Consider the following 26493-nt stretch of genomic DNA (forward strand, 5'->3'; position numbering starts at 1 on the left):
AAGGCTTCTCGATGTCACCAGCCGGCACCCTGTGAAGGCTTGCAGTTCCTCTGCGCCACTGGCTTTCACTTTACCTTTTGTGGCGACGGCACTTTGAGGGCCTCCTCTGCGACGTGGGCCATCACTCCGAAACATGACCCTCAGTGCACGGTCCCAAATGTCCACGTTCCCAAACCAAAGCCCCTCAAGATGAAAAATCTCAAAAATCCCTCTTAACCAACGACCCAGAGGAGCCAAGACTCGGCGAAACCGAAAGCAGCCAGGAGGCGTCAGCACCTGGCTGCACACTGTCCCGCAGAGCTGCAGCGAGGGACCCGCGCGGGCCCAGGAGAGACCAGAGAGCAGGACAGGCCCCCATGCCCCTCGGCGCTGATCCTCGCCAAGGGCTGGAGGCACACACTGGAGCAAGACAGCCTCCCCAACAAATGGCACAGGGAACCCAGACACCCAGAGGCAGAAGGAGTCTAGACCTCTTCTCTCACCCGGCCCCAGAGTCCACGCCAAAGGGATCAGAGGCCTAGGAAGGGGAAACGGCGCACCTCCCAGGAGAAAGCGCAGGGTCATGCTCCAGCGTGGGGGCAAGATAGCACCGACCCAGGAGGACCCTGCAGCTCAGGAACCGTGCTGGGCGTTGGTCAGCCGGATGACATCGAGCTGAGCAGCTTCTGCTCAGCAGAGGAAACCGAGTGTGAGGAGAGAACCCGCAGAGTGGGAGAAGGTCTTTGCCAGCTGCTCTTCTAACAGGGCTAATGCCAGGAAGTGTGAAGAACTCAGACTCAACACCAGCACCCAAGCAACCCGAGGAATGAACGGCAGACAACTGAACAGACGCCACTCGAAAGATCAAGTGCAGACGGCCAACAAGTCTGTGTGAGGAACTGGGGAGATTCACAGCAGAGCTCCGATCCCACCCGCTCCGTCAGGACGGGGTCATCAAGGGCGCAGCCAGCAGCCAGCGCAGGAGGGGACGTCCAGGAAGAGGATCGCTTCCGCACCGCCAGCGGGATTGTGAACAGCCACCACAGAGGCCTCTGTGGAGGCTCCTCGAAAGACGAGGCCTGGAAGCACCGTGTGGCCCGGCTTGGGCCGCTCCTCAGAGCTCATCCTGAAGAACTAAGTCATGTGACTGGGGCATGGCGCACACCCATGCTGACAGCAGCAGGGCTCTCAAGAGCCCAGCGAGGGAGCAGCCCGTGTCCTTGGTGGACAGGTGGAGAAGGAAGCGTGGAACCTGTGCAGCCGTGAAGAGGAATGAAGTCACGTCATCTGCAGGAAAGTGGGTGGGACTCGAGACCATTACGTTAAGCTAAATGAGCCAACTCGGAAGGTCAGGGGTCGTGCGTCATCCCTCCTGTGTGGAAGCTAGAGAGGAAAAAGGAAAAGACAGGTGGGGCGGGTCTCAGGAAGCTCAAAGGGAGACCAGCAAGGAAAGGGACTGGGTGGGAGGGGGAGGGAAGGGAAACCCTGGGGAACAGTCCCCCCCAAATGATGCTGGTGCATCGCGTGCGCGTGCAGATAGCAAGGGCACGGCCCCCCAGTGTGTGCAGCTGTAAGGCACCAACAGAAAACGTGAACAGAACAAAGTCAGAATCCTGAGTCCCGGGAGCTCCAGCCCCAGGACACGATTCCCTGTGGGAGGGGAGGCTCCCAGGAGGGGCAGGGAGCCGGACTCCAGGGAAGAGTCAGGCGTTTGGTCCACTCAGCATAGCTGGGGTTCCTGAGCCGGGTGCCTCATGCCCTGCGCCAGCAGCCGCAGCCTCTGGGGGCTCTCATGGAGACCACGCACCCGGCGCCCTTACCTCCAGGCCAGAGTGGCAGCGCCACGCCCAGGTGTCTCCTGCCTGCCCATGGTTACCCACCACCGGTCAGTAACTCCCGACTCCCTTAGCGAGTGTCATTTAATTCATCGAAGCAGCTGGAACTGGGTCAGCTGGAAGGAGGGGGCAGGCATTGCTAAGCTGGATTCTGGTGGTCGCACACCGCGGCCAAAGCACACTTCCGAATGTGTTACCAAATGCATTGGGCGGAATGGACAAAACCAACAACACACTTTATTGGTGACATCTTGAAATTCGCTCTCGGAACCCCCGTCACACTGAATTCCAGATCTGTCCTTAGGGTTTGGGGGTTCACCTGAGGTCCACTCTCTTCTGCAGAGCCCACCCCATTTCCAAACCAGCATTCATGAAGTGCTTTGCTTTTTTCCAATCATTAAGACAAAAGTGAGCTGGTAAGTTCTAGAATTTTCAAAACCAGCTGGGGCATGAATTGATCATATTTGATAAAAAAAGGTGTAGATGGTTTTCAAAGTGCCATCCGCGGGGCTCCGTGGTAGATTGGGGCGGCTCAGAGGTGCCTGCCTTGGTCCACACGCAGACCCCTAACCCTAACCCTGCGGCACTGGGCGTGTTTGCCCTGGAGGAAGCTCTGCAGCCCCAGGAGCCTGTCAGCCAAGAGGGCATGGACGCGAAGCAGGTGGCACGGGGAGGGGTGGTGACGGGACTGGGGCAGCTACCCTGCCTGCAGGCGACCCCTCCCAGCCCCCCCAGCCGTTTTCCCTGGGGCTTTTCAGTTTGTGGGCTTCCAGGTTTCAGAATTTGGACTTCAGGGACTCGAAGCGTCGGGATTTTGATCTTTGTGATTTGGGGTGTTCAGTGTTGGGTCTTTGGGGATCACGATTGCGCTCTGGGGGAGGTGGTGAGCAGGGCGGGCTGTGTGGGGACACCTCCAGGTGACGTCAGAAGTGGCCGGCCGGGGCTGGGAAGATAGCTCAGTCAGTAGAGTGCTTGCCTTGAAAGCACAAGGCCCTGGGTTCGATCCCCACCACAAAAAAAAAAAGAAGTGGCCGTCGGTTTCCCTTGGGGGACTTGATGAGGGACAGGGACGTTGCAGAGCCGAGGTCTTCTCACTCCTGGAAGCAGCAGCGCACAGCGAAGACCTGCTGCCGGGACTGTGGGCCCTGGCCCTCTGCCTGGCGCGGTGGTTGGCCCACCCTCGCCACCCCCGGCCCTGCGGTTGGGCGAGCCTGGCTCCCCTGGGGATGGACCCCTTTAATTCTCTGCAGTCCCACGAGTGCAGCGTGCACCGTCCTCTCCACTGGCCTTCACGCTTGTGGCCACCATGCCCTTGCCCCCTGGATGTCTAGTGACACCTCAGACTGAGCAGGGGCCAGGCCCGGGTCCTGGTTCTCCCTGGAGCCTGACTCCTCCCTGCTCCATCCGTCCACTGGCCCAGTGGGTCCCTCTCTGGCCTGTTTCTGCGTCTGCTGGGAGATCATTGTCCTGCCTCAGCCCTGCGGTCCTGGCTGCCCTCCCCGCGCCCCCTACTCAACAGGCCGCAGCGCCCGCCACACGCCAGCTCGGCTGGGTCTTCCCTGCGGTCTACACACCACTGCCTGAGCTTGGTCTGTGCTGCTGTTGACTTTGTGGAGCAGCTGGCCCCTGCCGTCCCCAGGCTGGCCTGAGGGGAGACCCTTCCTGCCGACCCGTTTGAATGCGTCTCCACTGTGTTTTCCCTTCTTCCTTCTCTTTCCTCTGAGCGTCCCTTCTGCACTGGCAGCTCCAGGTGTTCCGGGCTCAGCTGTGCCTTCTGTGCTCCCCCCTGGAGGCCGGCCAGGCCTCCAGGACCTCGTCTTTTTTTCTGGGGGAGGGTATGGTGAGACCACGCTCTGGACGCCCCCGGACGCCCCTGGAGATGCTCCGTGTGCAGCAGTTCACGCACGTACTCACAGCTGTGTTGCGTCTAGGTATCTGTGTATTTTACTTAGAAACCCTAGTGTCCAGTGCTGGCGGTGCCACGCCTCGGAGGCTGTGGGAGGGTCAGGTGCGGAGGCGGCCCCAGCCCGCCTCGCCGTGCGCGGCGTCTGTGAACGCTGCCTTCCCACGCCCCTTCAGAGCCGAGGCCGCGACATCGAGGAGCACAGCGCCCACTCAGGGCCCGTGCTGGGGGTGGGCCCGGCCTGTGGTCCTGCAAGCTGGACTCTGGGATCCAGAACCTGCTGGGTGTCCTGAGGGCCCGCGAGTCATGCTGCTTCAGAGGAGCCTGGGAACCCACCCCCAAAGTGGTGCTGGGGCTCTGGGCCCCAGCTGCTGGTTGCCATGGAGCCCAGCTGCCATCCCATCATGCTGTTGCTAGGCAGACATCTGGTTGCCAGGCACCACCTCCTCGCACACCTTGATTCCCAGAGAGCCTGTTTGGGGCTGCCTGAGGGGCCGGGTCCCTGGGGGCTGCAGCGTCTGTTACTGGGTCGTGGGATCCGGGAGGCTAGTGGGTGGAGCAACCTGAGGCTGGGGTCTGAGTTCCTTCTTGTGCGCCTTCCCCGAGGCTGGGCAGGATTTGCATCTCCATTTTACAGATGGGGACAAATATGGCTCAGTGGGGAAGAGAGGAGGGCGGGTCCTGGTCCTGGTACTGCCCTGGGCAGGACTGCCCTAGCCGGACTCTCCTCCTCCCCAGCCAGCTCAGGAGAGTCCCCTCTGCCGCGGCCTGCCTCTGCCTTCCCTTCTGTCCTGCACCACCTTGTCCAGTCCTTCTCACCGCCTGTCCCGCCTCTGCCATGGTGCTGGCCTCTGCTGCTGCCCACTGCCAGCCTGGCTCCCGGGCTCACTCTCCTGCTCCGTCTCAGCTGCCCCTGGTTGAGGCCTTCCCTGGCCCCTGTGACTCATGGCACCCGTGTCCCCGCCCCTTCTCTGTCGGTCCTGCTGATTTTCTTCAGGTCGCTCACCCAACACGTTTTGTTTTGCTGCCGACCCCGCACCGTCCTGGAGTCCTCTGGAGTGGATTCTCCTTCCAGTTCTTCCCCCAGGGCCTGCGTGGGAGCTGGCGGGGCATGGGCTCTGGGGCCCGCTCGCAGCCCTGCATCTTTTGGCAGAGGGCCGCGGCCACTCCGCACAGCCGCTGCCCTGAGCTCGGCCTCCCTGTGGAAAAACACCCTCGGGGCAGCTGGAGGCCGTGTACGTCCACCCATTCCTGCTCTGGACCTCTGGAAAATCCCCGCAGTGCTGCTGTGGTGCTGGCCGGGGCAGCCGGGAGTGGGCCTGGGAGGCCGGGCCTGGCCTGTGGTTCGAGCCCGGGGGCCGCGCTGCCCTGTGAGGCTTCAGCCTCCCACAGAGCTGCCTCTCACGGGGCTGGGGAGGCCGATGGCACCGCTCCCCACCCCTGAAATGTCTGCGCAGCCCGTCGTGGGAAGAGGCCCGGCCTGGCCACACAGCAAAAAAGGCGCGGGTCTGGGGTCCGGTCCCAGCCCTGTGCAGCCCCAGAGCTCGGGACCTCGGAACCAGATTTGGACTTGGGTCCCACTGGGTGCAAAGTCGGGGCGACGTGGGGAGCGCGCAGAGGCAGCAGCTCTCACCCCAGCCCCCTGCTCCCGTGGCCGCCTCCAGGCAGCCTGCCCTGAGTGTGCCTTCCCTGTGCCTTGTCCAGGTCTCTCCAGCGCTCAGGTGGTCTTGGGAAGGGTCACTGGCTGAGGGTCTGTCTCCCTGGCCGCTGACCAGCCTAAGGGCAGAGACTCAAAAGTGTCCCGGATGGAGGGCTCACTCTACCCTCATCCAAACCACGGCCTTCCCGTCCCAAAGTGACGTCTGTCTCCAGTGTTGCTGGCAGAACCAGGCGTGGCCCCACTTCTCCCCAGCCCCCCAACCCCATCTGCAGATCCTGTAGGCTCTGCCTTCAGGGGACTTGAGCATCTGGCCACTTTTTCACCCCACCCAGCCCGCTGGGGATTCACTCAGTCCACCTCCACACAGCCAGAAGGCTCTGTTAGAACCAAGTCACGTCCCGGCCCTGCCCGAGCTCTGTGGCTCTCGCCTCACCCAGGGGCAGGCAGAGGGCCCACGGGGCCCACATGGGCTTCACTTGGGGCTCCTGGTTGGCTCTTCGGTCTCTGTTCCTCCAACCCACGCTGGCGCCCTCTGATTCAGCTGTTTCCTCGCTGCTCATTTCCTCTGGCCTCTGAGCCTTTGCATGTGCTGTTCCCTCTGCTTGGAACAGTGTTCCCACTTGTCTGCATGGCTTGTGCCCCACTTCACTAGGTCTCAGCCACCACGCCACCTGTGCTGGAAGTGTGTGTAGAGAGAGTGAAGACACAAAGGCTCCGCCCCAAGGAAGCTTTTCGCCTCTGCACAACACTGCCGTGCATTGTGTGGTCAGTGGGTCAGTGTGGGGTACGCGCAGGCCAGTGGGAGGACCAGCCCAGCCAGAGGTGACTGTGGTAGGACGAGCCTGAACTTGGTGTTGTCAGGGACGTGTCCTGAGCACACCGCCCACCGGCCTGGGCTGGTGAGTGCCTTCTGAACTTCCCCTGTCCATCTTCATGGTGGCCCTGGGCAGGTGCCACCTTGCCCATCTCGCAGATGAGTAAAACTGAGGTCTGTGAGGCTGGCGACTTGCCGGTGGCCGCTGGTAGCCTGTTGGCTTCTCCAGACAGCTGCTCCGGGTGGTGACCGGGCAGCCCCCGCCTGGCCTGCGCTGCCTCTGCTTCCTCCGCTGACTCGACATGGTTTCCGTGCTGTTGACACGCGGGCTGGGGCCGACTTCCTTTCCAGCTCGATGTGGTGGGGGTTCTGCAGAGAGAAAGGAGGAACTGGGGCGTTCCCTCTGCGCCCGTCTGTGTCCTGCGGCTGGTGGTTGGGGCACTCTGGGACACCGGGGTGCATCCTGGGGCGTCGCCTCTCCCCCGAGGGACCTGTGGACTCTGGCCTCCATCTGGTCCTTCGCCCTCTGCTGCACTTCTGAGGTCTTGACCCCGGCCCCCCGGGCAGGGGCATCTCTCCCGCCGGAGGAGTCTGCGTGGCCAGGTGAACGTCACTGAAGCCACAGTGGCAAAGGCAGGTCTCATTGCCAGGAGTGGCTGCTGCTGTAGGGTGTGGGCTGAGACCCCTCCCATCCCGTTCTGGGGTGCCAACCCCCTGCTGGGCCGTGCCCGGGCCACACGAGAGGCGCGGCCCCGCTTTCTGGAACCAGTTTTCTTCAGCGGTGTGGTCGGACACTTCATTTTTGTAGGAGAGTTGGGTGCCGGTGACAGTAGCAACAAAGATGCAGGTGACAATAGCTACAAGCACCCCTGCCGAGCGTGCAGCCTGCTGGCTTTCCACCTCACCCCACAGGCGGCTCTGGGTGCTGCGGATCTGCGCTCACGTTGGCGAAGTGCTCGGACAGTGCACAGCACGGGCGGCCCTGGGCAGCACCAGCCCTGGGAGTTTGTGCACGGCCTCAGCTTCCTCCTCCTACCACCCCGAGGCACAGACTTGGTACCTTTGGCGTGATTTTAGGGCAGTAAATTGGTTCCATCCCATGGCAGAAACGGTTAGCAGAGACAGCGAGACTGGTCCTCTGGACACCTGGGATCCCACTTCCAAAATTGAGCCTAAAAAGAATGTGACGCTCAGGGGGAGACCCCAGATGCTTGATGTGCCAGGATGTCTCGGGAGCCCCGTGGACCAGTGCCCCAAACTGGAAGCCCTGGAGGTCCTGTAGTGGGGAAACGCCCTTTTCCTCAGACTCTGCGGGCCAGCGGAAGGTGACATGCCAAGTTACACGCAGGCTGAGCAGGACGGACCAGCACGGGAACAGGGCGTCGTGGAACATGTTTGCTGGTTTCCTCAGGGGCACTGGGTTAATGAGATCAGGCTCCACTGCCACCCCTAGACCAGGGCCCCACTGGCCACTGGTGTCGGGAAGCCCCTGACAGTGCAGCCCCGGGCTCCTCCCCACCCCCCCTGAACTAGATTGAGCCTCCGAGGCTCAGGCCGGGACGGGTCGTCCAGGTGGTCTTAACGGAGAGGTCATGCATCAGGTGACCCCGAGGGGCTTTGAGACTGAGGGCTGGCGGCCAAGGCCTCCTGTCTCCCTTCTGCTTATTGGTCAAGAACAAGCTGTCCCTGGCCACCTGCTACATCCCCAGCGCTCTGGGTTTTCTTGAGCTCTTTCAAAATGGCGGCTCCTGGGCCTTCCCAGGCCTGTGGAGTCAGACTGGACTTTCCTGCGCACCTCCTGGGCACAGGTGTTTCCTGAAAGATCCCCAACTGATTCTTATGCCCACCTCTTGGACATCAGACCTGCTGACCTAAGGATGGCCCGCACCTGGCTTTTAGAACCACATCTGTCATGGAGTTTTTTAAATCGTAAAGGTGACACATGTTCATAGCAGAAAATGGAAAGGATGCAGACCACTGTACGGAAGTCAGGCCCGTGGAAACCCCGCAACTCGCCTCCCTGGGCTGCACCTGACGTGCTGAGCACCGCTGTGCACCAGGTGTTGGGGACACAGCAGAAGACAGGCAGGACCCTTTCCTCATCCCTGCACAGTGAAGAGAGGTAGTGAAGATCAAATAAAAACTATTGTTGGCAGGTGATAAGTGTTTTGGGGAAAAATGTAGCAGCGGGGGGCGGGCTTGGGTGCAGGGAAGACCCCTCCTCGCGGCCTCACTGAGGAGCTGATGTCTGAGCAAGACCTGAACATGTCGTGTGACTTCCTGGGAATGGGTGAGGGAGAAGCTGCGCAGAGTCTGGTGGCAGGTGGCCCTGCCAGGTGGGAGGAGGTGAGGGGCGGGGCGCTCGGGTGGGGGCGAGGCCAGGCAGGGCTGTGGAGGCCGTGTAGCAAGTGTGCTTGACTCTGACAGTGGCAGCCGCTGCTGGGGTTTCAAGCCGGGCAGTGACACATAGCGACTTTGCTTTGCTGTCCGGGGCATGTCCCCACCTGGCTGCCCTGGGGCTCCTGGACTTGCCCATCAGCCACCGCAGCGAGTGCTGGTGAAGTCCTTGTGTCTGTGGGGGCAGGGGGCCCCTTCAGCACCGGGGGTCCCCTTGGTCTTCAAGGCCCCTCTCAGCCCCGGGCCTGCGCTGCCCACCCTGCACCAATGCCCGGCCATGGCCTGCTGGCTTCAGGGCCAGGCAGGTGCTGGTCCCCATGTGGCCTCGGCCTGGAGGGTTTGTGGCTTGCAGCGGGACCCAGGAGCCAGGGGCCAGGCTGAGGAGGGAAGGGTGGCGGGTCTGCCCAGCTGGGGGCCATGCTGGCCACAGGCCTCTGCCGGAGCTGTCCGCCTGTGGGCAGGTGGGTGAGCCACAGTGGATGGGGATGGTCCTTTATTGATCATAGCTTTATCAAAAAAAAAGGTTTTTTGTAGTGATTTCCATTGTAGTGTAGTCCATACGGTTGGGGGAACCCCCGGGGGGCATCGCCCCAGGTGAGGCCTCAGGCTGTGCCCGGCCCTGACCTCTGACCTCTGGCCACTGTCATGGAGCAGAGCCAGGGCCACGCGGATGGGCGCTCTGGGCGGGAGCTTCTCCTGCCTGCCTTGGCCTTCTTCAGCACCCATACCTGCCCGCCCCCAGGTCTCCGGAGACCGCCAGCCAGACAGGCCCGCTGCCCATGCTGCTGGCGCCTGGGATGCAGCAAGCACCATGCGGACGTTCAGACAGGACCCGGCTCTTGGGCCTTGGGCAGGGTGGGTGGCCACCTCTGAGCTGTCCTGTGCTGCCCTGTGCTGAGGGGTGGGAGCCGCCTGGGTGGTCCGGGGAAGGGACAGCAGCCGTGTGGCAGGAGCCAGCGAGGCCTGTGGTCGTGGGGAGGCCAGGCCAGTGCAGTGTGGTCAGTGCCTGGAGGGAGCATCCTTGGTCACGAAGCCCCTGAGAGGTGGGTGGTGGGCGGTGACGGGCACGAAAGCGCTGAGGCTCCGAGGGGTGAGGGGCACCTCTGTGTTATGCAGGGAAGCAGGGCCAGGGCTGCGTGCTCCCGCTGGGGGCAGGGCTTACAGTGGGGTCATCACCCCCCTGTGGCTCTGTGTCACCCCTTCAGGGCCCTTAGGGAGGCTTCTAGGTGCCCCCTGGTGACCTCTGCCCCTGGCCCCGGTCAGGTGCCCTGGGGACGGACCGTGGCAGGGCCGGTTGTCCCTGCCTTGCTGTGGGCAGAGTGGGACACGCCCCCAGAGCTGGGCCTAGGGGCCCCCTCATCAGACACCCCTTCTTTTGCAGAAGAGGGACAGAGGGTGGAGTGTGAGCGGCTTCCTAGGGACCGTGTGTGGAACCAGGGCAGAAGGCCCTGCTGTGCAGCCGGGGAAACTGAGGCCAGGGAGAAGGCGCTCACCCCAGATGCCAGCTGTGTGCGGCGGGGCTGGTGGTCCACCCTGGGCTCCTGGCGCAGCTCCTGCTCTCCGTCCCTCCCCTCCCCCTGCCCTCCCCTCCCCTCCCCCCCCCGTGCCATCAGCGTGTAGGACCCCCCACCCCTACCCCCTGAGCTCTGGGGCAGTTGTGGGCAAGAGTGTGAATGAAGAGTCCATCCCTGGCTGAGCCACAGGGTGACCGTGACTATAGGTGGGGGAGACAGGCTGCCATCCCACAAGTCAAGGTCAAGTTACAGTCTTGGGGTGGTGGGGAGGGTGTGGGAGCTGCAGAGCCCTCTGCCCGTCAGTTCATCTGTCCATCCATCCTGGGCGTTGGTGGGCCTGGGAGGGCAGGGGCGGGGTGTCCAGCTCTAGGGACAGCCTGGCGGGGGAGGCAGCAGCACCCACCCATGGAACCTGAGGCGCGGGCCGCAGCACCTTTGGGTGGGTGCTGAGCTTGGTCCTGCTGTCCTTCTAGTTATTTCAGAGCAGCCGGAGCCACAGATGGGCTGCCACCAGGCACTGGGTGACCAGAGCTTTGTACAGGTCCCAGGAGCGTCCTGGCGTTGGGCTCCCTGTCCTCCCTGCCCAGGGGGCCCAGGCTCGCCTCAGTCTTGACTCTGTGCTCTGACTGCCCCCTGCAGAGGTGACCTTGAGCGGTGACTCCCCCTCGGGGCCTCTATCTTGCCTGGGACGGGGACCCAGCAGCCCCTCCTCTGCACCTGGGCAGTGGCACGCAGCAAGCCGTGTCCTCACTCCGTCCTGAGCGTCCTGTCCCATACTGGTACCCGCTCACCAAGGGCTGCCCACGCCGGGCTCAGGGAAGCAGCGGCTGGGAAGGGGAAGGCCACATCCTTTGGATGAGGATGACTTGACCTCCCTCCTGTCGCTGGCAGAGCCGCTGGGAGCCGGCAGGCGGGCATGTCGGCCATTGTGGGCGCATCTCTCCTGACAGCCAGGACGCTGGGCCAGCTCGCGGCTGCTGCGGCAGGTGCGGAGGGGACGGGCTGCCTCTCACTCAGGCCTGCGCAGTTGCGTTACTCTCCGTGGCTGCCGTGACAGATCGCCACCAACCCGGTGTCTTTAAACAACGCAGATTTAGTATCTTAGTTCTGGAGGTCAGAAGTCGGCGTTGGGACTTGTGGGGCTAAAATCAAGCTGCTGGCAGGGCTGGCGCTCCTGAGTCTCTGGGGAAGAACCCGCTGCCTCACCTTGCCAGCCTCTGGAGGCCCCACTCCGTCCTCCGCCCAAGCCAGCAGCCTGGCGTCTTCCGCTGACTCTGACCCTCCCTCTCCCCTCCCTCTTCTTATTTAGAAGGTCCTTGTGATGACCTTGGGCCCACCTGGGTAATCCAGGAGAACCTCCCCACTTCATGATCGTCACCTAATTATGTCTGCACAGCCCTCCGTAAGGGGACACGTTGGCAGACTTTGTGGATCAGCGTGTGGGCATCTGCGGGGCTTCTTTGCCCACCACTCAGCTTACCGCAGTGGTCCAAGCTCCTGGGGCCTCTCGAGCAGTCCACAGACTCTGCCACTTTCCTGCAAGGTCTCCTCCTTCTCCTGGGCCCAGAAGGCCAGGCCTGTGCTGGACTCTGGGGTCAAAGGTACCTGCCCTTGTGCAGCTGAGGGGAGATGATGCTAATGATGTGGCCCCACCGTGAGTGGGAAGTGAGGAGATGCCGGAAGCCGAGCGCACAGGGCTGGGCCAGAGTGGACAAGGCAGAAGGTCAGCGCCTGGACTCTGTTGGCCTGGAGGTCAGATCCCAGAAGTGTGCACTCATGGTGTCCACTGAGAACCTGTGTCTCCTTTTCTGCAAAGGGAGTGGGGCTCTCTGGGATGAGGCAGTGGGGAGCATTGCGGATGCTTCTTCAGTCTGAGACCCAGGCTGCAGCCGGTCCAGAGGGCACCCTGTGCTCCTGGGACTCGGCAGGCCTGCTGCTAACCAGGATCCCCTCCCCAGTCTGCACGGGGAGGAAGAACCCGAGGGAACCCCATGCTGCTGTGCAGCTGCTGGCCTGGCCTGTCCCTGTCCCGTCCCCCCAGTGCCGCTATTTTTATATTCTCTCACTTTTGTGCATTGTTTTCTGGTTCTGCAAACACAGTCCTCTGCAGGCACCAAGGGGGACTCCGCAAGCCACCAGCCCAGGGACAATTGTTTGGGGAGATTGGAAAAAAAAACAAACAAACAAAAAACCAACCTCTGGAGGAGGAAAAACAAAACCTCTTGAAAGTCATTGTCTTCAGATGTCGAGTGTCAGCCCTGAGGAGACCACATTCCAGCCATTGTCCTGCCAGACTGGGGGCAGCAGCTGCCCGCCGTATCCTGGGCTGGTGACTGGCCCCCTTTGTCCTGGCGTTCTGGCGGGAAAGACACCCAAAGTGGGGCCTTCCCAGCCGTCTGGTCACCCCACTCCTGCCGCCTGCAGGCCTGGGCAGAGCCGGGTGCAGGGGCGCTGAGCGCTGCCCGGGCTGCGGCTCCTCCCTCCTGCCACACCTGGTTTTTCCCTGCGGCCCGGGGTTGCCCAGCGTCCAGGGATTTTAGCCGAGTCAGTGGCCGCCATGGCCGCCATCCAGCAGCGACTCCAGGCCTGGCAGTGGCGCCTCCCTTGTCCTCACTTCCTGGAGAAGCTGCTGGGGACACCAGCCGGCCCCTGGGTCCCAGGGTGGCCCCGGTACTCGGCTTGCTCCTTTTCCTGACTGTGCCCAGAACAGGCGAGTTTGCCCCCAGGGGACCTGGAGCAGTGCCCAGAGGCACTGTCAAACCAGAGGGAGGAGGGTGTCCAGTGTCCAGTTGGTAGAAGCCTGGGAGACATAGACCAGCCCTCACCGCAGAGGATCCTCTGCTCTGAGGTCAAGGCCCCGAGGTTGGGAAGCCCTGTCCCATGCCACTCTGATGAGCCTGTTCTCGAGGACTGAAAAGAAACAAAACCCAGGCGTCCCAGGGATGGGGAGAAGTCCGGTCTGCACAGGCTGGATCTGAGGAAAACAGGCTAAGGTGCAGCTGATAAGAATGAACCGGGAAAGATCTGTGCTCCACTAGTGATGCCTGCCCTGCTGAGGGTGTGGGCGGAAGGGGCAGGCATCGATTCCTCCAGGCCCTGTGTTGGCCTCATGCTCAGACCCCTCCAGGTCTAGCGGGGAGCGGGGTGAGCAGCTGTGCCGGGCTGGAGAATGGGAGCTCGCCTTTGGCGAGGGTGGTTGCTGCCTCTGCTTCAGCCATCTGTAACCTTGTGGGCATGTGAGGCCCCTGTGTCACTTTTTTCAAAAGCAGTTGGGAATTGGAATCCTAAGGAAGCCTGATTCTCAGACCTGGCTGGAATTTTCTCAGCACCCTCTGTAGGTCAGCCCACACAGGCCAGGCGGGGTAGCCCTGGCATGCAGGGTGAAGCACGCATAGCGCAGACTTTTGTGGAAGGAGTGGTGGGCCCAGCCCTGGGGTGCAGGCCTGTGAGGAAGCGCGTTCACTTCCCCTCTGCGGCCTCCTCTGCCTCCCTTGCATCAGGCTATTCACAGCAGGTTGTAGCAACTGGGTCTTTGCTTCAGCTTCCTCTGTGGTGAGGGTGGGGTGGGCCTGGGCAGACACTGGGCGTCCTTTAGGGGGGCCCAGAAGTGGAGCTGGGCTAGAGGTGGTCTGTGCAGATGGTTGGTCAGGTACCCACTTTTATTGAGGGTGCAGTCCTACATTCTGGGACAGCACAGTGACCTAGACAGACAAACAGGACTGCCTTCCTGGAGGTGACGCTAGGTGGGCTGGGTGGATAACAGTGGTAAATGAACAGGTACATCAGAGCCAAGGAAACGACGTGCATGGCCGTGGACAGGACACCCGGGGCAGGGGCAGGTGACACAGAGGACTGACTGTGCCTCAGGGCCTTTGCACTGGTGGTGCCCCAGTGGGCTGCTGGGTCCCCTCCATCCTGTCTGCTCAGGTGCCTGCTTCTTCGCCAGGCTTTCTCTGACCGTCCTCAATCCGGGAGTGCTCACCGCGGGCTCTGACCCTGAGCAGCAGCGTCTCCTTTGGCGGTCGCCATACCTCCCTGGCCCAGCGCCTGCACTTCCTCCAGGAAGCCTTGGTGCGCAGAGCCTGCACCGTCTCGCTCAAACCTCAGCAGCCACCCCCTTTCTAGAAGAGGAAGTGGACTGGAGAAGCTGGCTCCTTGCTGGGGTCACGTGGTTGGCAGTGCATCGCGGGCGGGGTGCGGGTGTGCTGGGGAGTGGCATGGCCGCCCTGCCGTGAGGGGTGGGGACGCTGCCGTCTGCAGTGCTGCGTCCCTCCTGTCCCCTTGGGATGTGGGGGAGTCCCCAGGAGAGTGTTTAACGCGGGCATGCGGGACAGGCTTCCTCAGCAGGCTCCTCCGCTGGGCTGGGCACCCGCGGGCAGAGCAGCCCCTGCGCTTTCCTGAGCACTTACTGTGCGCCAGCCTGCTCGGTCCCACCCAGGGCGTTGGGGTCGAGTTCCCCTGTGACCTGTGCTTGCCTCGCCTGTGTCCAGGGGAACCGAGCTGCCGCAGAGCCGGCCTTCAGGCCTGGGACTCAGTGCTTCATTTCGGCCTCACAGGGCCTGCGGCGCTCGGATTGCCCATCCCTGTCCACGGAGGCCGGGTGGGGTGCAGTTGGGTGGGCGAGCGTCGGCCTACTACTGTTCCGACACCACAGAAACAGGACCCCTGGTGCCCGCCTGGCATTGGAGAAGGGACGTGAGGCTTCCAGAAGTGTCAGAGCAGAATTCCTGATGTCCGCAGAGAACCCTGGACAATCCCAGGAGACGCCTCCGTGTCTCTGGGGCCCGGCCGTGCCTCTGACCTCAGGCCTGCACCTGAGCCTGCTGGCGCTGCCACTGGGCTGCCCGTCCCGGTGGCCTGGGCTCCTCGGGTGCGTGGTGCGCTGCTCCAGCACCGCTCGCCTGGACCCTGGCCACAGGCGCACGCTGGGGCCGGGGTCCTTGGGACAGACCCCTGCCTGCCTTTGTCCTTGCCGTGGTCTGGGGCCCCCTCCCCGCCCGTCCCCTGGCCCTCTCGGGTTTCGCCATATGTCTGGTGAGGTCACCAGCTGAGACGGGTGTCCTTGGGGGCAGCCGGGCCGCGTCCCTGGAAGATCAGGTTGCCAGCGCTGGTCTCAGAGTGACTTCAAGGCCTCTCCCACCCTTTTTTTTTTTTCTGATCTCCAGGGAAAGATTTATCCTCCCAGGTCTGTGGCTGTGGGTTTCAGACAGATGGCGGGTCCCCGGGGCCCCCACGGGCAGCTGCCCCGTTTAGAAGGCTGACGTGGTCTGTGGCCCAGTTGCTTGCGACGCGTTTCGGGTGAGCACTTGCTGCCGGGCCGGGCGGCCTGGGTTCAGCCCAGCGCGGCCTCTTGGCGCTGTGTCTTTGGGTCAACTCTTTCCTGGGCGGGCCTGGTCCCCTGCTCTGTAAAGTGGGCGCGGCTGTGCGAGCTCCTCTTTCCCGGAGCTTAGGATCGAAGCCTGCAGAGGGCAGTCTGTGCATGGCACACACTGTGGTCCCACTACTCAGGAGGCTGAGCCGGGAGGATTGCTGGAGCCCAGGAATTGGAGGCTGGCCTGGGCCACACAGTGAGACCTTGCCTTAATAAAACCAAAGCACCCAGAGGCGCTCCTGGCACCTGGCGAAGGCCCAGCGTGTCCGGTACGAGTCAGTAGTCAGAAAACGCGGGGGTGGCGGCTCCCCCGTCCTGTGCCGCTAACTCCTGAAGCTGCCTGCAGCCTCCCTTCCTCAGCAAACCCATCTTTCCTGAGCACCTACTGTGTGCCAGGCCCTGGAGGGCTGTGGATGGGGCCGTCCTCTGGGCCAGGGGAGCGCTCCGACCGTGTCCAGTCTGCCTGGGTTCCTGGACAGGAGCAGCCAGCCGCGGTGTCGGCTGTGAAGGGGTCGCGGGAGGTGCCAGTGTGGGGGTGGCCGAACTCTCCTTCATGGGGCCCCAGGGGGCCTCTCAATCTGAGGAGGGGTCTCTGCCTATCAGAGGCCACAGCCTGGACGGGGACAGGCTATTGTCAGGTCCAGGGGGTTTGTGCTGGGAGTCCCCGAGGGCAGGGCCTTGAGCACCCGGCACACTGGGCTTGCCCTGGGTTTGACTGGCACCTCCCCTGAGCGGGGCTCCCTCTCTGCCCGGGCACCTGGGCTGGGTCTTTCCTGGGAGGGCCTCGGTTGCATCCTGTGTCCTGGAGGACGCTCCTGAGCAGCAGCCCTGGCCTCTGCCCACCACATCCAGGGGCATCCACGTGGCCAGGATGGCTGGGGCGGCAAGGCAGCTCTGGCCTGGGGTCCCGGCTCTGCTCCTGCTGGTCACCAGCTCCCCTCTGGCCTCAGTCCTCTGGCCTCACACTCCGGGCTCACGCTGCTGCTGCCTCCCTGGCTCCCGCCTGCGGTGGGCGTCACCGGTCAAGGCTGGCACGGCTTCCTGCTCGGTCCCAGGCCCCGGGGACCACGGAGCCCCTTGAGCAGCTCCCGGGCCCTCCTCCCAGCAGCAGGCGGGGGTCAGGCAGTGGTGGTCCGCGTCCACCTGCGGCCTTCTGGCTGGAGGCCCTCTGGGGTCACTCCGCCCCGGGGACCCAAACACTCCCCTGAAATCCAGGGCGGGGCGGCGGTGGAGTCGTGCTGGGGCAGCCGCGGCCCCTGAGGGACGGGGGACGGTGCTGCTGGAGCAGCCCCACCTGGCACTACGGAGCCAAGGCGACTGGGTCCCTGTCCGCAGCCAGCACGTGGCGTCGAGGCGCCCGCCCGCCTGCGCCCAGGAGGGCCTCGCGTCCCGAGGGAGCTCACTGTGTGCAGGAGGCTGGGGGCCGCGGCCCTGCACCCGGGAGGGAGCCCCGACACCTGAGCCCAGGGGCCGCCCGTCACAGCACAGTGACACCGGGGCCGTCCGCCAGCCTGCGTGACGGTGGTCGCGTCACTGCTTCGGTCACCCAGCACTGAGGTGGCAGCTGAGGCCGGCCCCAGGTCCCAGTGTGGCTTCCCCGAGGACCCCTTCCGAGAGGGGACCTGCTGCCCTGGGAGCAGGACCGGTGGAGGCTCCGGGAGGGGACCGCGCCTGGGTGGCAGCGTCATGGCTGCACCTGCTGGGCCGCGTGTGGGGTCAGGCGCACAGTAGGGCCCAGGGGTGGCGGGATGCTCTGGAATGCGCCTGGCGGGCGGCTTCCTCGTGTGGCTTGTGTGCCAGCTCCTGTCAGGCATCGCTGCGGGCAGTGCCCGGTCACCCCCTCAGCACCGCACTGCCCTGTGCGTGGGACACCCTGGGCTGGGAGGCGCACTGGCAGCTGGGCGGGCAGGGCGGGCACTGCCCATGCACAGGGCACAGCTGCAGAAGATGCGGCGCTGAGAGAGGCTGCCAGCGCGTGCCATTCAGAGACAGCGGCGTCCCGCGCCCCTGGCCAGTGGGCAGAGGCCAGCCTGGAGCGCCTGGCCAGGGCAGGAGGGGGCTCCGCAGGGTGCCTGGCCAGGCGGGCCTGTCCGAGTGCCCCGCAGACCCAGTGGGCAGGCGCCTGTACCCAGGGCCCTGTGCCCCTTTCCGGCCGGCCCCAGGCGCCACGCCTGCCTTGTATCAGTGGCCGCAGGCGCACCTGGCACCGTGGGGGTGCTCCAGCGTGGGGCAGTGCTGCCTTGGAGGCCGCTGGCCATCCTGTCTCCTCTGTACCCTGTGTGCCTCAGGAGAGGAGGTGGACGGTCCGGGGTCCAGGCAGAGCTCCCCTGAGGTCCCGTGGGAGGGAGGGGCCTCTGAGGTGAGAGCTGCCCCCACCCAGCCTTTGGCGTCAGGCCTTTTGATGGCCCAGTGTTCAAAGGCTGCGAGGGACCCCCACGGGGTCGCCATTCTTTCAGGTCAGAGCTGCTCCTTGTGCCGCCAGGGCCAGGCTGGCTTGTTTGCAGTTTCTCCATGGGTGGCCCGAGCCTCCCATTGTCCCCGCACAATAGTGGTGGCTGAGCTGTGAAGAAACGGGGACAGGAAGCCCCATCTAGGCCAGCAAGCGGCACTCCCTGTTCCTGCCGCCCTCCCCTGCGTGGCTGCGCCTGGGCAGGTGCCTTTGTCTCCCTGGCCTGGGGGCCTGGGGACAGCTTCCTGTGGGCTTCCCGGCCCTGTGTCCCTCTGTGTCCGTCCCTCCCCTGGCTGTCCTCTCAAAAGCAAGCCCAGCTGACCTCCAGGGGAGGCTCCTGCCAGCAGCCAGTCCTGGCCAGCACATTCCTCGCCTTCCGGTGACTCCCTGGCCTGCTGTGTGCCAGCCATTCCTGGCCCTGAGGACACAGCTCTGGAGAGGAGCGGCCGCCCGCTCTGTCCTGTTACGTGTGAAGGTGTGCCCAGCATCACCACACACTCGGGAAGAGGACACTGAGATTCAGAGAAGTGGGTGCGCTTTCCTGAGGCCACGCAACAGGAAGGAGGAAGACCCGCCAGCTTCTTAACCTGACCTCTGTGGTTGGAGCCATGCTCCCTTCTTATGCTTGGCCTGTCCCTGAGGAGCTAGTGTAGATGCTTAACCTCCGTTTTCTCATTGGTCAGGTGGGCTCATATGCAAGTGGGAAGGTGGGGAGTGCATGAAGACAAGGGGGCCCCTTGGAGAGGAAATATTTGAGCAAGGCCTGATGGGTAAGAAGCAGTCTGCTCAGGGCAGATTGGGGGAGAGCAACCCGCCAGCAGGAATGACATGTGCAAAGGTCCTGAGGCAGGAATAGATCTGGCTGAAGATTCCTGCCGTGGTGCTGGGAGGCAGGTGGAGAGCTAGGAGGCCTTACGGCCGCAGGAGAGTTTGGGTCTCCTCCTGTGGAAGCCGTGGGAAGCGTTGGGCTGTGGGTGACAAGATGGACTGACGTGTTTGGAAGGCTCCCTCTGGCGGTGTGTGTAGACTAGACTCCTGGGACGGCGAGGGGCACCAGGAAGAGGTGACCACATTGGTCCAGGCAGGGGGGCGGTGGCTTGGACCGGGCTGGCTGAGCAGGTCGGGAGGGAAGGCAGGCTTTCTCAGTAAGTGGGGTGGGGATCCGCTGGGAGGTGAGGGGTGATTCCGGGTGGGGACGAGGATCGGGTCAGTGTGGGGGCTCCTCCGGTGCCTGGGGGAGATGCCGAGGGGCGGTGGGGGTCCAGGGTGGGGACAGAAACTGGAAGGTGTCAGCAAAAGACGGGCTCGAGACCGGCTGTGGTCCCTGCGTGAGCGTGGATGGAGACGGGGGCTGCCTTCTGGGTCCCCCCGTGGGACCCCAGCAGTCCGTCCCCACAGGCTTGAGTCTGGGTGGTGCTGGGCTTTGGTGGCCGCCATGGACATCGCCCTGCGTGATGGGAAGGATCTGACGGCCGAGGGGAGGGCCGCTTCCTCTCTGCTTCCTGCCTTGCCTCGCTGTCCCTCCATCTCCCTGGGATGCAGCAGTCTCCCTGACAGGTGTGGGGTATGGGCCCGCTAGAGGTTAACCTGCAGCTGGACTCTGACTGGAGACCACGTGCTGCCCAGGGTGGCTCCCCTGGGCCCCAAGGGCTGCCAGGTCAGCTCAGCTAACTGTGGCCCTGTGACTGACAAGTCCCTGGTTCCCTCCCCCTGGGGTCTCCATGGGCACCCCTGCTGTGCCCTGGTCTCCCTGCTCTGCTTCACCCTAACATTCCGGTTCCTCCCGTAACACAGCTCATTTCATCAACACCCAAAAGTTGGGAGCCTTTGCTTTAAAATACCTGAGTAGCAGCCTGGTGTGGTGGCTCGGGAGGCTGAGGCAGGAGGATTATAGGTTTGAGGCCAACCTCAGCAACTTACTGAGACCCTAAGCAACTCAGTGAGACCTTGTCTCAAAATAAAAAATAAAAAGGGCTGGGATGTGGCTCAGTGGTTAAGCGCCCCTGGGTTCATTCCCTGGTACCCACCCCCCAAAAAGTCCAGTCAAAACATCTGGTGGTCCTGGGCCTCTGCCTCCCACCTGTTCCCACTTGGAGGGGACAAGTGGCAGCCCTCAGGTGGGCTCGTGCTTGCTTGGTCCCCCGTCCCTCCTGTCTGTTGTCAGACTTGGCACCTCACAGAGGAGGGAGGCGACTTCTCTGCTGAGCCCCAGCATGGTACGGCAGAAGGACAGTCCACCTGCCCGGGAGGACCTGGGCAGCGTCTGGAGGAAGGCGGTGACCCCAGGAGCGCACACGGGCCACGTCGGTCCTGTGCACGACCCTCTCTTCTGGGGGTAGAAGAGGCAGAAGTGAGAGTCACAGTGTGCACACCCTGCGCCTGGCACCCCCTGCGCCCTGGTACCCCCTGCGCCCCTGGTACCCCCTGCGCCCTGGGACCCCTGCGCCCCTGGTACCCCCTGTGCCCCTGGCACCCCCTGCGCCTGGCACACCCTTCGCCTGGCACACCCTGCGCCCTGGTACCCCCTGCGTCCCTGGTACCCCCTGCGCCTGGCACACCCTGCGCCCTGGCACACCCTGCGCCCTGGTACCCCCTGCGCCTGGCACACCCTGCGCCTGGCACCTCACTGCCCCCTGGTACCCCCTGCGCCCTGGGACCCCTGCGCCCCTGGTACCCCCTGCGCCCTGGGACCCCTGCGTGCTTGGCACCTCCCTGTGCCCCTGCCTATGGGTTTGCAGACTGGAGGCTCCAAGGAACTGCTGGCCGAGGTCCCCAGGGGTGGTGGCCAGGGACCTGAGGGCCCGCTGGCCGGGAAGGCGACTCCTCATGTTTCCAGGCTTCCTAGTTCCGACTTCTGAGCCGCGTGACTGTGTTAAGTGTGGAGATTAAATTGTAAAAAAAAACAAGGATGAAAAATGGGTGGAGACGAATTGTCACCCTGGAGACGGGGGTGGCGGTGGTGGGGCAGAGCTGCCCGTGCTGCTCTGGGGTCTCTTCAGGGCCTGCGCGGGGCCGGGTGTGGCAGTCACTCAGCAGACGGGGTGAGGAGCCGTCCACGGGTTGGGGCGTCCGCAGAACAAGACTCCCTGTCCCTGGACCGCGCGCCTCCCGGGCTCCCGCTGGGGTTGACCACGCCCCTTCCGGGGCATCCTGGTCAGTCGGAGGCGCTGACCCTCCTCTCCTCTCCTCTCTGCAGGCCTTCCTGCATCGCATCCGGCAGAACGTGGCGGACTCCGTGGAGAAGGGACTCACCGAGGACAATGTCAAGGTATGGACGCCCGGGATGCCCCTTTGCGGATGGCCCTGCCACTGCAGGACGCTGGGGAGGGGACGTCACCTGCTGGCGCCAGCATTGTGCTCCCAGCTCCCTGGAGGACTCCCCTGGGGTCACGGGAGCAGGCTGACTTGGTCCTGCTCCCAGTGCGAGACCCTCTCCCCGGGCCCAGTGTGGCCACCCTGTCTCCCAGCCCCCGGGTCTGGCTGCTGGCTCAGAGCCAGCGGGACTCCCTTCCCCAGAGCCTGGCTGCTGCAGCTGCCTCCCGCCTGGGCTGGGCACCCGGGGCAGGGGCCGAGCAGCGATGGCCAGTCTCATCTTGGCAGAGGCTCAGGGGAGGCCGGGGAGGAGATCAGTGGGCCTTCCGTGTGCACAGCAGAGGCCCCACGCCGGGGCCTGGCTCTGATGTGACCTTGCCCTCTGGGAAGTCGCCTGTCAGTCCTTGGGACTCTGAAGGTCCTGGTCTCAGGGGCTGTGGGCACCCGGGCGCCCAGCCATGTGGCCAAGGAAGGCACCTCCCCCATGCCTTCCGGGGTCCCTGCTCACCTGGACGGGGACTCGACGATTCTGAGCTCACATTTTGCTTAGGAAAGTTGAGGCTCACAGATGTACAGAGACCTGCCTGGCGGCCAGCGACGGGCCGCTCTCCGGGCTGGGCCGCTCTCCGGGCTGGGCCGCTCTCCGGGCTGGTCTCCCCCTCCTTGCTCGCTCAGCGCATGTTTACCGAGCTTGCTGTGAATTGCTCACTTGTGACACACAGTTAGCTCCTCAGTCTTGTCTCACACTTAAAGATGGTAGCGCACTGCAGCGTTTAAGACACTTGTTCTCTGTGAGGTCTGACTCCCGGACGGTGAAGGGCACAGTTCCCAAGTGCAGTGCGTTCACACCTGGCCCAGATCCTCAAAGGCAGGAAGCATCTCCCACCTGCAGGCCACCCTCTGCCCCTCCCACACAGTCCTCCCTCCCTGAAGCTAACAAGGTCTTCTGACACCACTGATTGGTTTTGCCCGTTCTTTCAGGTCTAGGGTCTTGCCTTCACCACGCCCGGGAGCCGCACGTGGTGCTATGTGGAACCCTGATTTTTCATTGCTCTGTAATAGTCCACAGTGTGAACATACCACAGTTCACACATCCCTTCTCTTGAGGGTGGATATTTGAATTGTATCCAGTTTTGGCTTTTGTGACAGTTTCTGTAAATGATTTTTGGACATTTCTCATTTCTTTTGGGTATACACGCGAGACAGATTTATTTTGAAATGTGGCCACCCTTCCTTACAGTGCACAGCGTGGCCGAGAACGTGTGCCTTTAACAGGAGTGAGTTCAGTCAGTGAGTGGATGCGCTGTAGGAACAGCACTGCGGGTGTGGGGTGCCACAGCCACTTCCTGTGACCAGGGACCAGGCACCCCCATCACGGGGCTCTTTCCCTGCTGTATCCTCGGGGGTCTCTGAACCCGGCACATAGTAGGTGCTCAGAAAATGCCAAATGGGTGCGAGACTCTTGATTGTTCATTTCCTGTGTCTGGTGTTTGAACCGTGTGGGCACCTGGCGTCTTCAACAGTCAAACTTAGAAACACTTGTGAAATAAAGAGATGGAGAATGGACTTCGTAAAGTTTAAGAGCATCTGAGGGGCAAGGAAGATCTCTCCTGGTCCTTCCTGGAACACCTGTAGAGTACCAGTTTACGTCACCATCTAAGACGTCTCCGTTCCCACCAGCATAAATCCAAGGGGCCTCTTTTGGTGGTGTTTTACACAAACAGTCCCCTAATGGAATCTGTTTGGTGCCTGTGTTCTGCCACCCCCTCTCCCACTTAACAATACATATTGAGGATTATGGTGGGATTCTGTGTCTGTGTCCATGTGTATACTTTCACAGATTCTTTTTCAGGTTGCATAGTATTCCAGCTTGTGGAACATATCTCACTGTAACTTAATTAACCAGTCCCTACAGGTGGATATTTGTTCCCATTTTTTTTTTTGTTGCTGCCAGTGAGGCTGCAGCACCTTCACTCGGCCAAGCTCCAGATTCCCGCCTGAACCTCTCTGCCTGTATGTCACAGTGGCATTCCTGCTCTGTGGCTGCAAACACCAGTACGCTCTCCTCTCCCACGGTCTGTGACTACCCGAAGTGTCCCCAGACATTGCCAGAGTCTCCTGGGGGCAAACTCCCTCTAGTGGGAAGCAACTGGTAGAAGGCGTAGAGAAAGGTAGAATTGCTGGATCAAGTTGCATTCCCAGGCTTTGGATGGACATGAGGAAGCCGGCAGCCTCGTGTGGCGCGTGTTTAACGGCACGTTGCAGACGCGCTTGGTGGCGGTGTTCTCCTCTGCACGTGGTTGGCGTGGACAGCTCAGCTCTGTGCTGATGCGCACTGGCATCTGGGTGTGACGGGCAGGGTGGGGCTCTTGCCCTGTGGCTTGCTGGGCGCTGGGCGCTGGTTCTCTGCTCTGAGCCCGGGTTCCTCGCCCACAGGCCGGGGTGAGCTGGTCCTGCCCCGAGCGCCTGCAGCGAGGGTCAGACGCCCCCAGTGCAGTCTCAGGGTGCTCTGCCCGTCAGGGAGGGCTGCTTGCTCCTGGGCTGGACCTCGGGAGGGAGAGCCGTGTTCCCCGCGCTGGCTCTGCTCGCCTGGAGCCTCGGCTGACGCCGCCCTCGGGCTTTCCCGCGCAGATTCTGTTCTCCAACATCGAAGACATCCTGGAGGTGCACAAGGACTTCCTGGCCGCCCTGGAGTGCCGTCTGCACCCCGAGCCTCAGTCTCAGCACGAACTTGGCAACGTTTTCTTGCAATTCGTGAGTACGGTGCCCCAGCCCGCCTGCCTGCCGGGGAGGCAGACCCGCCATGCGACCGGCCTCCCTCGCCAGGCACAGCGGGAAGCCGGCGCCCTGGGGAATGTGGCCCCTTGCTGAATGGCTGAGCCTGGGGGCCTGGGACCTCCTGACCCAGAGAGCCCCCCTGCCACAGAGGCAGCCGGTGGCCGAGAGGACAGGTCGGCCCCGGACACCTGGGTTTGAATCAGCGAGGGCGCCTGATGCCCGATGCCCCTCGGGCTGCAGGGACCAGCCTGTCCCCTGTTGGCCCCTAAGTCCCTGGGTGTTGTGGGGCCTGCCCACCTCTCCATGCCCGCTCGTTCTGTGCTGCCTGGGCCCCTCGTCGCGGGGGGCACGGCCGCGGGTAGCCTCAGCTGTGAGGCTGGGGAGGCCCCTTCGCCTCTCTGAGGAGCTCCTTGTGTTGTGGGGACGCGGGAGGCAGCGTCCTGGAGTCCGGCAGAGGGCGGGTCCTGTGTGGCCTCGGCCTGTGAGAGGGAGGTGGCTTCTGCTCCCAGGGACGCTGACCGGCACCTGGAGACATTTCCCTGTGGGCGGGGGTGTGGCTGGCCTCCGGTGGGTGGAGGCCAGGATGCCCCCAAACGTCCTGCAACACCAGGAGCCCGGGGGGTTCTCTGCCCCGTGGCCGGCAGTGCTGAGGTCGAGGCGTGGCCCTGTGGTGCGGGGCTGGGGTCAGCTCTGGTGGTCGGCGCCGGCTCGCTGCCCCAGGGCCCTGTCTCGATGGTCGGAGTGGCCCTGGCCTGGGGGAGTTGCAGCCCAGCGGAGGCAGCGGCCCGAGTGCACCCGGGGGACGCTGCTCCTGCCAGCGTGTGGCGCTCACCACCCGTGCCGCCCTCAGCAGGCTGTCGGGACACGCTGCACCTCGGCGTCCTCGCCTGCGCCTGGGTGCAAGCTCTCGACGTCCGGGCGGATCAAGGGACGGGACGCCAGGAGCACTCCTGGCCAACAGGTCGCCCTCTTCACGCAGTGGACATTCCCCCACGTCTGAGAGCAGTGTGACGGGGCAGTGTGGAAGTCCACTCCGGGGGCCACGGGGGGGCAGCGGGATCTGCTCGGGTCTGCCGGGCCCTGCGGCTGTGGATGGAGAGCAGGCTGAGGGGCAGGGAGGCCGCTGGGACCAGCGTGGCAGCCCTGTGGGGTGAGGAGGGGCGCTTGGCAGCGGGGTCCGGCTCACATCTGTGAGTAGGAGGTGGACGTGATGGGGGGACAGTCCCCTTCCAACTTGGGGGAACGTGGAGGGCCTGTTGCTCTGGAGCCAGCAGCTGAGACTCCCGTCCCTGCTCAAGTGCCGACCAGCCCAGAGACCGTGGGTGCCACTTCTCTCTGGGGCCTCCGTGGGGTTGGGGTTCCTGCTGCCTGGGGCTCTGGGAGGAGCACTGGAAGTGAAGCCTGGGAGCCGCCGGCACCCAGCGATGTCCTGTGAGTGGCAGCTGTGGGGGGCATCGGGAGGAGGTGGCCAGGGCTGGCTGTGACCCGAGGGCTGGCAGAGGGGAGCCGCTGGACTCCAGCTGAAGGGGATGGACCCATGGGTGCTGCCTTGGCTTGTCCATGACCAGCCCCTGGGTGTCCTGGCCCAGCGGCTGAGGGCTCACAGGTCAGGAGGGGCTCTGGACGCTCAGGTCCCGCAGGGTGGCAGGGACCCTGTCTTTGTGCAGGATTCCTGGGGCGGCGGAAGGGAGCGGGCGTGGGGTTCTGTGTGGTGCCCGCTTCTGGACCCCATGGAGACCCGGGCGGTCCTGCGGTTGCTGAGGTCCCATGTGAGGCCCTGCTGGCCGGCCTTGAGGGCACCCCCACAGCGGATGCCGGGCCCTGGGGGTGCTCCTGGGCAGGACGCTCCCCTGGCTCCCTAGGACGCGCTCTGTCTGCAGGACCCTGGGGTCCAGCACGTCGGTCAGCTGCCTCGACGCACCCGGCCCTGCGCTTGCCACTCTGTGGCCGAGAGACCTCGCCTCTGTGTCCCACCTATGCCGTCAGGTTGGGGACACTGTGGGCAGGCGGTTGAGAGGTGGGAGGCGTGTCCTTTCCTTGGAGGCTCAGAGGTGCCCCTCACTGGGGTCCCGCGCCTCTGTCCTGGGCTGCTCTGTTCCCTGGCGCACCCCCCCCAGGGCTTCTCCGGGTCGCGGCTGTGTGCCGAGGCCACATCCCAGGCTCCGGATTTCACAGGGGCCACCTGGCCCTCAGCAGCCCTGTCCTTCAGCCTGGCAAAGCTGCTGTGAGCCCCTGACACAGGGACAGACGACCCCGGCTGGTGACGCTCAGTGCTGGAGACAGCTGCTCTCCTGGATAGAGTCCCCAGGCCATGCAGGCCCCTCTGTCCACTGTGCACCTCCCTCCCTGGCCCACCGCACTGGCTGCCCTCGCCGTCCGCTCCTGGGGCCTGGGTGCAAGTTCCCTCAGCGGCTCCAGTTCAGCAGGCGCTTCCCCGTGAGCCCTTCCCAGCCGCCCTGTCTGAAGGCGGGAGTCTCTGCC

General features: G+C 63.7%; 1 protein-coding gene across 1 annotated transcript in view; it reads left to right on the top strand.

The window, feature by feature from the left end:
• Positions 1–26493, top strand: part of Prex1 (phosphatidylinositol-3,4,5-trisphosphate dependent Rac exchange factor 1) — a 144661-nt gene that overhangs the window by 35045 nt on the left and 83123 nt on the right. Inside the window, exons 2-3 of the mRNA XM_047539776.1 lie at positions 21119–21190; positions 23866–23988. Coding sequence (XP_047395732.1) covers positions 21119–21190; positions 23866–23988 — 195 coding nt within the window. The remainder of the gene's footprint in view (positions 1–21118; positions 21191–23865; positions 23989–26493) is intronic.

The sequence above is a fragment of the Sciurus carolinensis genome, chromosome 2, assembly GCF_902686445.1.
Source record: "Sciurus carolinensis chromosome 2, mSciCar1.2, whole genome shotgun sequence".
Lineage (NCBI taxonomy): Eukaryota > Metazoa > Chordata > Mammalia > Rodentia > Sciuridae > Sciurus > Sciurus carolinensis.